Source organism: Hippopotamus amphibius, chromosome 9 (genome assembly GCF_030028045.1).
Source record: "Hippopotamus amphibius kiboko isolate mHipAmp2 chromosome 9, mHipAmp2.hap2, whole genome shotgun sequence".
Classification (NCBI taxonomy): Eukaryota; Metazoa; Chordata; class Mammalia; order Artiodactyla; family Hippopotamidae; genus Hippopotamus; species Hippopotamus amphibius.
This window is the reverse complement of record NC_080194.1, coordinates 29,708,135-29,718,829: the sequence shown is the minus strand read 5'-3', so window position 1 is coordinate 29,718,829 and position 10,695 is coordinate 29,708,135. Positions and strand designations below refer to the sequence as shown.

General features: G+C 42.5%; 1 protein-coding gene across 1 annotated transcript; it reads right to left on the bottom strand.

Annotated features, from left to right (window-relative positions):
• Nucleotides 1–5,296: 5,296 nt before the first annotated feature.
• On the bottom strand, nucleotides 5,297–8,503 carry LOC130828964 (calcitonin receptor-stimulating peptide 3-like). The gene is made up of 3 exons (XM_057695019.1): nucleotides 8,418–8,503; nucleotides 5,876–6,007; nucleotides 5,297–5,456 (listed from the first exon to the last, which is right to left on the bottom strand). The coding sequence occupies exons 1-3, from the start codon at nucleotides 8,501–8,503 to the stop codon at nucleotides 5,297–5,299; spliced, it is 378 nt and encodes a 125-aa protein (XP_057551002.1).
• Nucleotides 8,504–10,695: the final 2,192 nt, after the last annotated feature.

Sequence of the window (10,695 nt, the reverse complement as noted above, 5' to 3'; positions counted from 1 at the left end):
CTCATCTAGACTTTCGTCCTATGTTATGAGGTATTTTCACGTGTGATCCTTATGAATTGTAAGTATGCAATATTTAGGCAACCTGAGTTAGCTACATATCTTTTCAGAGCTTTTTGATCGTCCCCAGCTGGTTACTTTTTTGGCAATCACAGAAGTCTCTCTGGTCTGCAGTTGCCCAGGGATAGTTCTTACTATTCAAACTTTTTGCCTCCTCTACCTAAAATTAAGCAACTGATTGCCTACTTGGAAATTTCTATATGCTATTTCTGTTTCTATTCCAGTTATATTGGGTAGTACCTTGCAACACAGGACCTACGGGGCACGGGACTCTTTTTAACAACTGCCCTTTGTAATTGAGCTGTGGCAAGAGTGTTATGGCCCCCATTAAATGCCTACCATTTGGTGGTATCCAAAGCGTGGAGGTAATATGTGAAAAGAGTAACAAAGTCCCTATCGTCCTAGAACTTACATTTTTGTGAGAGGGAGGAGGAATAAACACATAAAGTAATTTTAGACAGTCATAAGCAGACGAAATTAAAAATGTGTTATGGAGAATGCTTGGGCGTGGGGAAATCCTTTAGTAGGTGAGAGATGTCAAGAAAAGTCTCTTTAAGATGACATTTAAGATTAGATCAAATGGTAAGGAAATGTATTAGTTTCCTACTGCTGCTGTAACAAATTACTACAGTGCCTTATAACCACAAATTTATTATCTTACAGATTTTGTGTTCAAAAGTCCAAAGTGGGTCTTACTGAGCTAAAAACTTGGTGTTATTATGGCTGCATTCCCTCTAGAGGCTCTAGGGGGAGAATGTTTCCTTGCCTCTTCCAAATTTTAGGGGCTACCCACATTCCTTAACTCATGTTCCCTTTTCTTCATCTTCAAAGGTAGCAACATCTCACGTTAGATCTCACTGACTTTTCTGCCCCCTTCTCTTTCTGCCGTCTACCTGCCCCTTCTGCTTAGAGGGACACTTGTGATTACATTGGGCCTACCTGGATAATCCAGGATAATCTCCCCATCTCAAAGTAAACTGTTTAGCTACCTTAATTCCATTTTATTGCCCCATGCCGTTAAATGTAACATAATCTAGTTCTGGGAATTAGGTTGTGGACATATTGGAGGTGAGGGGGTGGGGGTGGGGGGAACCAGGGGTTAATATGGGGGAAAATATTCCAAAGAGGGAATACTGAGAGCAAAGGCCTGCATGTACTAAGCAGGCCTTGTCCTCTGGGAGTGTTTCCTGTTTCTCACTTTCTATATCTCTGATGCAAATACTCTAGAGCTGAAGTCAGGCAGTTAGTTAACCTTAAGTTTGCTGTTTAACTGTTTTGAGCTCACTGTCTGGTATATAGACATCTCAAGTGTCCTGTATGTTTCCCAGGATCTCCAGCCATGAAATATCCATCTATTGCCTGTTACAAATGCCTAATATATTACCTTTAGGGATTCCTTAAAATTCTTATTAATCAAGAATCTTCTAGTAAAATGGAAAAATAAGATGATAGATGATCATTGCTAAACTTAGCCCTAAACATCTAACCAAAGGTCAATGCAGATGGCCCAGGATGGATATTGGCATTGCAGGTGGATCACAGTGATGCTGAGGCACCAGGAGTGGAGTGATAACACCTACTGGTTGTCTGAGGTCAGCCCTGCCTGCCTTCTCCAACATCATCCAGCTTGCGTTGTCTGCCTGGCCACAACTGTTAACGCAGTATGGCACTTGTTTCAAGAGTGGTCCCTTTCCATCATCTATTTTCAAAAATGATTAATTTCCACTCCAGAAATATTTTCCCATTCACTTAAAGTAAGGAGCATTTCTCCTTTGCCATTCTCCCCCTGCCTACGTTAGCAGAGGCGAGCTGAAGCCTTGACAAACAGCCTGACTCACTAAGGCCCTGATGAGATGTCTCATCCCCACCCCCACTGCCCCTTGAGGACAGTGTGTGTGGGAGGTCGTCATGACTCACTAAAAGTCTCTCAGAACACAGATCCTTCCGTGTCATCATTTTCATCATTTATCGTGTTCTCTCATCGCTCAGCAAAGAGAAATAGCTCTCTTTGTTCCCCCTCCCTGCATTTGCTCCTAGAGTGATAGAAAACAACCAATATTATGTTTGTCTGTGGACTTTATCAGGACAGGGATGTTTGGTAGAACAGGAAATGAAGTATTTCACTGTTTCATGGCAGAGATCGCGTCGTTAGTATGAAGGGCTAAATGGATGCCTGGAGAGAAGTGAAAACCCTGTACATGGCTCTGATATTTCTGTGTGCTGACAGGTAATAGTCTCAACCAAGTGTCTGTGCTCCAATGAGAGCCTCTTTCTTGGGCTTTGGGAATCTCCTTCCAGGACACATTCTGAGGGCTCCCTGTCAGTTCTTGGATGGCTGTGCCCATGGCCTGAGCCACAGCGCTCCCCCCAGCGCAAAGTGATGCAGTCAGCACAAGGTGCCTCCTTGGCACATTTCATTATGTGCACTCACAGTTGCGTTTCATCAGAATGGTAAGGAGTGAGAGTTAAAGGGGTGCCCAAGCCAAGCCATATTGGAGCCTGAAGCAAAAGAAAAAGACAATACTGATGGTGGCTCATTAAAAATTTGATATCTTGTTCATTGTGGATTTTTTGCATTAATTTTCATTTTAAAGTATTACATTAAAATATTATCTTGATTACTAAGCATTTTGGTGGTCCCTTATTTTGCTCCCAAGATGAATGCCTCACATGCCTCACTGGAGTCCCAGCCCTGGGATATAGGGTACCTATATGATGATTTTGATGACAAAGTGGTTATGTAGGAACTGGGTTTGTGCACTTGGATTTTCCTGACGCTCCTAGGAGCCAGGTACTGAGGTGGAGCTGGTGGAGCGTGGCACTTCTGCATGGGATTTGAGGAGCCTTATGAAAGTCTCCCTTTGACCACTAAAAAAAGTCCCCACCTTGCCTAAAGTTTGATCTTTATCATTTAATTTATATGAGTTAAACATTCCCCCAAACAGGCTAAGTTGGAAAATGCAACTCTTGATGGCAGGAGAAAGTTCCTAATACTGCACTTGTACATGAATGTGTTTATTCCAGCATTTTCTTAGAGGCAGGACAGAATGGGAGGCGTGATGACACTGATTTGTTGGAGTTGTTGGCATGGTCATGTTGATGGTGGTAGGTGTGGGGATTTAAGAAAGGGATACCGAAAGGAAAAAAAAAAAGAGATTTTCAATGAAAAACTTCTTTCCTTTCACAATTTTCCCAAAGGCTGCAGAGAGATCACACTTCTCCCAGGAGTCATTCCTACCGTTTCCTGGGGATGCTCAGCCAGCCATCCCTGCCATTGCCTCTCCTCCAGCACCCTACTGGACCATCTTCTAATCTTGACAACTTTTCTTCCTTTCCTTGTGTTTAAAGAGATTAGAAATCTAAAGTGGATGAATACTTAGTGACCATCTTGTTGAAGACCCTCTTTCAAATGTGGTATCTGAGACTCAGTGGAAATGTAATTCTCTGTCCAGGGTAACACAAGGCAGCACCAGTGGAACCAGAAATCTGGGCTCTGGACTTGCCGTATGTTTCTTCAGTCATTCACCACAGAATTATTGAGCATCTACTAGACTGGAAGCTGGAGAAGTAATGGTGAGCAAAACCAGTCATGGGCCTCACTTTCCTGGGATTTACCGTCTACTGGGGGATGTGTACATAAATCAAATAATCACAAATAGATATATCATTAGAAATAGTTAAGTTTTCTGATGTAAAGAAACAGTTCTATAAGTCTGTATAACGCAGGAAATGTGATCAGTGTGGGAGGTCAGAAATTGCTGCCTGGGGCACAGAACTAGCTTATACCCAGGGACTTGTCTTCTCCACAATCATGTTGATTGCAAGGTTTGCTGAAATTCTTCTCCAGCAAATGGACTTCTATGGGACTTTGAGCACCAAGTAGGAAGAGAAAGGAAAGTGGATGTGACAAATTCATTCTTTAAGTTGTGAATATCGCTTAGAGGGCCACTTCAGTCCTAATTTGAAGTCTTTTTTTCTCTTGCTTTGCAAACGATTTTGATAAACATTCTTATATGGTTCTTCTAAGAAGCGTAACTTTGAAGAACCAAAGTAAACAGTAGGGTAAACTGATTACGCTCATTAAAGAAGGTTAAAGTGATTTTAAGGACATTCTAACTTAAGAGTGCAGGGGAAATGTGTAGTGTATTTTTGGGACATTTGGCTTTTTTTTTTTTTTAATCAAGAGTTTGGTTGCCATTTAATAAACATTGTCAGGACTTCTCTGGCAGTCCAGTGGTTAAGAATCTGTGCTTCCACTGCAGGGGGCAAGAGTTCGATCCCTGGTCAGGGAACAAAGGTCCCACATGCTGCGCAGTGTGGCCAAAATAAAAAAGTAAATAAATAGAAGTTTATTGAGAAAAATATTCAGATATGTTATCACTAAAAGATTTCACAATCAAAAAACTTATAAGGACAAAACATGCCTATGAAAACTAAGTTAGTCTGAATCCATGATGGATGTAATACCCCTTGGCAAGGTTGGCTGACAGGGCCCTGATTTGCTACCAGATAAGCCAATGAGACACGAGTCATATTTATTGAACATAAAATTAAATATTAAAAAGATGCACACTAGATAACTGCAACGATTTTATTCTGCATTTAGCTTTAGTTTATTTCAAGGACAAGAGTGTTTGCAATATCAAGGAGCATGCATATATGTGTATCTTCCATGCTATTTTTTTCTGCAAGTTGCTTTCATTGCAAATTAAAAGAAGTAGAGTTCAGCTGCTAACAGGTAGCTACTATCGTTGCCTTCAAGTTATATGGGGAAGTAGAGGCTCAGGAGAGGGTCTGGCCCATGGTGACATAGTTAGTAGAGGACAAACACAGTATTTGAACACAAGCCTATGCTCTGAATCCAGATGACATTGTAGGGAATACTCCCAAAGGGTAGGGTCTTTGTCTTTCAAACTCAAAAACTAGAATAATCACAATTATAACTGCAGGGAACAGTGCTTTAAATGAAGAGGATCTGTATTTCCTGGCAGATGATCTTAATGTTACCGGGAGACACTGGAAAAATAAAAAAATGAACCCAAGTTAGAGGGGTTTCAGATATTGAAACTCTCTGTTCTATATCTAGACACTGGAGTCAGCAACTTCACTATGGAATTTTTTTTACAATTCATGCCTAGGGAGGGTTAGAGTATGGCCTGCGCCCCTGCAATACCCAGCCACCAGCTGTGCCATTTGAAGTACTAGGGCGGTCACCTTCTTCCTGGAGTCATCTCACTGTTCAGGCCAGCAGGTCCCTGCGGTGGCGGCCAAAGGACTGGGAACCTGTGTTGGTGGGCTTGAAGTTCCTCTTAATCACACTCCCAGATCTGCTCAGCCAGCCCGCCATCTTCTGGTTCATGCAAGTGGCAGTGTTACACGATCTCTTCTGGGCAGTGATGCTGATTTGTAGGATGGAGAAAATGAGAAGGTCTGTCAGTGAGAGGTTGAGGGCAGAGTGCTGCCCTATGGGACCATCAATGGAACATTACTACTCTGAGAGGCCTTAAATGAACCTTAAATGTTTCTGCTAAATACAATCATCACAGCAGAAAATCATAGAGCATTAGGGAAAATGCCACAATCACTTCCTGTAGACATTTCCAGGGGTGTCAGAAGACCAAAGATGGCTCTGGGTTACTGGTCTTGGAACACAGAACTATAACAGCCAATCTTTCCTGTGTAAATTAAAATCAACCAGGGCTTATGAGACGAGAGAGAGACTTATGGCACTATATCCAATCTCATTTTTAAATATATGTCTTCCTGGTAATCCAGGGGGAAGGGTAAGCCATGTTCTGGGAGGGGTGCAGAGATTTACCTGAAGCCCTCTGTCTCATGCTGCAGCTCACTGGCCTTCATCTGCACATGATACTTCACCATTTCAGCCAGTAGGAGGCGCGATTCCTCCTCAGTGAGTGTAGCAGGTACAAAGCCACTTTTCAAGGCTGACCTAGGGAGGGGAAACAAGCCCAACAGATGCTCTGAGCCCCTGTCTACCCCCACCCCAGGATAAGCAGCCAGGTTTCTGGTTTCTGGGACTTCCACTGAAGACGCGGCCAACCAAATTCTCTCTCTCTCTCTTTTTTTTGAAGGTTTTAAAAATAACATGTATTTCTTAAAAGTTAACATGTGCATAATAGGAAATCAAAAAACACAAGAAACAAAACACAAAGTCATCCATCATCACAAGCAGTTTGATGTGGCTGAGAGGTTGTGTATTTACACAACTAAGCATCTATTTTTATGTAATTAAGATTATATAGTTATGTATCATGCTTTTTCACACATCATGAATATTTACCATTTCAAAGTCCCAAAGCTATGAGTATTTTGATAACCAAGAATACACTACACCAACTCAATCTGGAAGGAGAAAAATGTAATCCTGCCTTTCTTGGTGACAGAAATTTCAGAAAAGACAAAAATGGCAACGGGCCTCTAGATAAAGATATTGGCAGAGTTATGATTAAACTACTACATTCCATTAATGTTCAGTTAAAAATGAGACATAAAGCTACAGAGTACACAAAGTATAATGCTTCTAAGAGGATTCATTATCTGATCTAAATTATTAAAATATTAACCAGGAGGTATGTTTCCATTGAATTACTTAACAATGTATTCCTATAATACAGCCAAGAGATGCACACACATCAGTGGTTATCATCAAAATATAAATATGAACACATCCACATACATCCCTCCCTTTATACTTCTTCTGCCCCTCTGCTGCCAACCTAATGAACAAGTCCTGATGTACATTTCTCATAGATGGTTTAACAATTCCATATCCAAGATGCTGCTTTTCTTTCCATCAATTATAACAAAGATATTTACAAATTGGTTAATTCACTAGTTCTACTTTTTTTTTTTTACTAGTTTTACTTTTTATCATCCATTGTTATCTCAGGACAACAAATATTGCAAAATAATGAATGAAACTTGTCCACAATAAACATTGGCACTTTACAAAAATGAACATATAGACCTATGGTTATAACCTACAACTGTCTTCTAGATATGGAAATATTAGCCAAGAGCCCTTCCTTTCACCCTTCCTTTTACTCCTTCTCTAGCATTTCAGCGACTAAATACAAGACTACATCTACCTCCAAGAGGTGAATTAATATAGACACTCCCAGAAGACACAACCCTTCCTAAAAACCAACAAAAGGGCATTTATTAAGGGATTATTTTACCTCCTCTATTTTTAATATACTTTGGGCATTAGGACTTGCTTATTCTTTAATACACAGCAATATTAACTAAAATGCACAAATAGAACAATGGTTAGACAATCTGAACTTGTCTGAAGAATCATGGGCACAGAACCCTTCACTCTGCACTTCCTTCCCTGTCCCCTCCTCCCTCCACCACCGCCCAGTGAACCCAGCTAATTCTCCAAGACTCAAGTTCCACTTGAGTGGAACAATTCCACTCCCCAAATACAAGCATTCCTATGAATTAACAGAAAAAAAAAATACTTAAAAGGTATTACTTTAAATCTCTACTTTCAACATATGTTATGTACATGTACACATCTAGAAAGACTAGATGTTTCAAATAAGGATTTAAGTTTGTCCATTATATACACATGTATTAGCATCAAATAAACCATACACAAAGGCTATAATCTCAAAGTGTCTTTTAAACAGGAACGCTGGCCTCAAACCCTTCCCCCTCTCATCTCTATCAACCCAGCCCAATTCTCAATGGACAGGGCATGAGACATGTATCTATCCAAAAATGCTGCTTCACCAGCATTTAGGCTCTAGTGTCACCTGAAAGAAGTGGTTTGCTCCAAGTTGATCATATAGACTTGTGAAATGTGATGGTTAGATTTTCAGGAATTTTATGAGCTTAGTGTTAAATACAGCCATTATTAAAAATTAAATGATAATGTTTTGAATCTGAAAATGGTTTCAGTTTAATATAATTTGAATGAAGGTGAGAAATTAGGTGAAAACATCACATATCAGATTTAATAACAAATTTATTGGCAAAGTAGTTAGTAGATTAGGATGCAATTCACTGATCAAATTATGGTTAAGTTAGTAAATAGGTTTGCTAAAGATAGAAATGTTTGGTAACAACAAGAGCATGCTGTGAGGTTCAATGAGTTACAGTATATGAAATTTGCAAGGAGTATCCTGTATCTTACATCTATTTGTAAATTGTATGATATACATCTTTGTATCATAAACTTTTTATGATAAACTTACATACACGTTTACATTCATACATTACCACCACCACCACCACCCCCACATCCCCATAAGAGCCAGATTCAGCACAGCACAACTTAGAACACAGAATTATATGATTGGGAGGTAAGAGCCCTCCTCGCATGGATGTCTTACCTGAATGGCACTGCCTGGAGCATGCCTGCCTGGTACAGGACCAGGATGCTGAGGACCAGGAAGGGGGGGAACTTCCAGAAGCCCATGACGACTCTCTGCAAGGGAAGAATAACATCACCACATGCAGCAGCTCCAAAATCCATGAGCCCACAGACCCAGGCTCTACTCCTGCCTCTGCCTCTAACTCCCTTGCCTCCTGGCTTCATGGTAGTCATGACTTCCCTTCACTGTCGTTTTTTTCCTCAGCAAAGTGGACTGCTGGAAGATCCAGTAAGCCTGTAGCATGCTTGGTTTAGCAAAGAAACCTAGCAGGACAACTGGGTAGGGAGTTCTCAGTCCATAGCCCCCTCCCCATCACTCCACTCACTCTCACATGCAACCTATTGGCCAGGACTCCTGGAGGACAGAGTCCCAGTACCTGGTCACCACAACTTTTCCCATTGTGCAACCCAGAGCTGTCCTCCTGGTGCCATGCTTGTGTTCACACATGGTGTGGGGAGGGGGTTATTAAGGACAAATTTCTGTAGTTAGAATCCCTGAGAAACTGAAGAACCATATTCTATTGCTCAACTGCTCGACACTTTGGTAAAGAGCACCCTGTAAGAATCAAGCTGAGATGCAGAAACTAATACACAATGTAAAGAAACTATACACCAATAAAAATTAAGAGAGAGAGAGAGAAAAAAAAAAGAAAAGAGGGAAATAAAGAAAGAAAGAGAAAGAAAGAATCGAGCTGGGAGAGTTAGGAGTCTCAAATTGGGACCTAGGAATTAAACTGGGAAAAAAGTTCCCAGAAACCACACCGGGGGGCTTACGTTTAATGGCTGCCTGCCCCTCAGTCACTGCACCAGTTTGCCACCCCCTTGCACTGTCCTGTGTCTGAACCCATTTCCCGCGGTCCACTAGGCACAAGATGTGATCCATGAGAACACCGTCGGCACAAAACTATTCCTGCATCCTGCTCTGCCTGCAGTGCCAGGGGAGCTCCAACATTCCAAATTGACCTAACCATGTGTGCTGCAGGAGAGGAGACTGGAGCCTGCATCAGCGAGGGGAGAGTGAAGCAGGGAGTCCATGAACTGAGACCATCTGGTGTTACCTGTGGAAGGAGCCTGGGATGCACTGCAGAGTAATGCAGGTTGTGTGAAAAGACCTAGACATAAGTGGACAGAGCCTTTGAGATTGGAAGAGATCAGTTAAGAAAAACATAATGGAAAGACAGAGGGAATGGAGGGGAGAGAGAGCGACACAGAATCCCAGCTAAGCGGGAATCTCTGGGCTTACCTGGCAGCAGGAACCAGGGGGCTTGGAGCAGAGGAGGGAGCAGCAGCAGTAGCTTTGGCGTCAGGCGATGGCACTGAAGCAGAAGTGGCAGTGACACTTGAGCTGGGCAGTGCCTGCTACCGATGTCTTCCGGCACCAGCAGCTGCTCTTATTCCCGCTGCTCTGGATCTGGGGTGGTCCAGGAACTCCAGGCAGCCAATGAGGGGAAGGATCTGAGCCCCAGAAGGATTGTGTCACCACTTGTGTCCAGAAATAGAGCATCCAGAAGGACCACCCCACTTCTATTTGCACTGAGGTCACTGATACTGGGGGTGGGAAGGGAGCGCGGTGGGCATGGCGGGGTGGGGTGGTGGTGGTAGTGGTTGGTGAGGACCAACGAAAAACACAGGAAACGTGAGTAGGAATTTGAGGACAGTTTGCAGTCTTAGTTAACTTCATCTGTTTGGTTTTGTGCATTTTGAACACGCACCCGTCCCACTCCATCCCCAGCTGCACGATCTTGTAGGGTAGAGTCCAGCATTACAAGGAACCCTGGCTCCCCTAGGGCTGACTGTAGACCTCCGTCCAAGTGCAGCTTTGAGGATTAATGCACAGCAGAGTTGATGATTCTGTGCCCAGGGAGGGGGTCTGATTCAGGCAGCTGGAATCACGCACAGGAGGGCAGGGCTTGTGGAAATCAAGAGACAGGATCAAGAACTTTGTCACACTTGAACTCTGTTGTGGCTGTGCCTTTTCCAGGTGGAAACGTCATGGGCTAGTAACTTCTAGAGCCTCAACGTACTTATCTTTGAAATGGGGATGATATTCTCATCTTGAAGGAATGTTATCATTAGTAACCATGTACCTGTTCTTCACCCAGGTAGGGATGTAGAAGAGCTTACCAGGGAAGTTCATGGGGATTGTATGGGATCACGATCCCTTTTCCCCAGTCAAGCCTGTACAGCTGCCTGGAGTCATGCTGGTTGGTCCATCCTGTGGGTTAAGGAGGGGCTTG

Excerpts from the sequence above, each read along its gene's own strand:
- LOC130828964 (XM_057695019.1), bottom strand. The coding sequence starts at position 8,503 with ATGGGCTTCTGGAAGTTCCCCCCCTTCCTGGTCCTCAGCATCCTGGTC. Across the intron at positions 6,008-8,417 it reads CTCCAGGCAGTGCCATTCAG|GTCAGCCTTGAAAAGTGGCT; the intron begins GTAAGACATCCA and ends TCCCCTCCCTAG. Across the intron at positions 5,457-5,875 it reads CATGAGACAGAGGGCTTCAG|CATCACTGCCCAGAAGAGAT; the intron begins GTAAATCTCTGC and ends CCTACAAATCAG.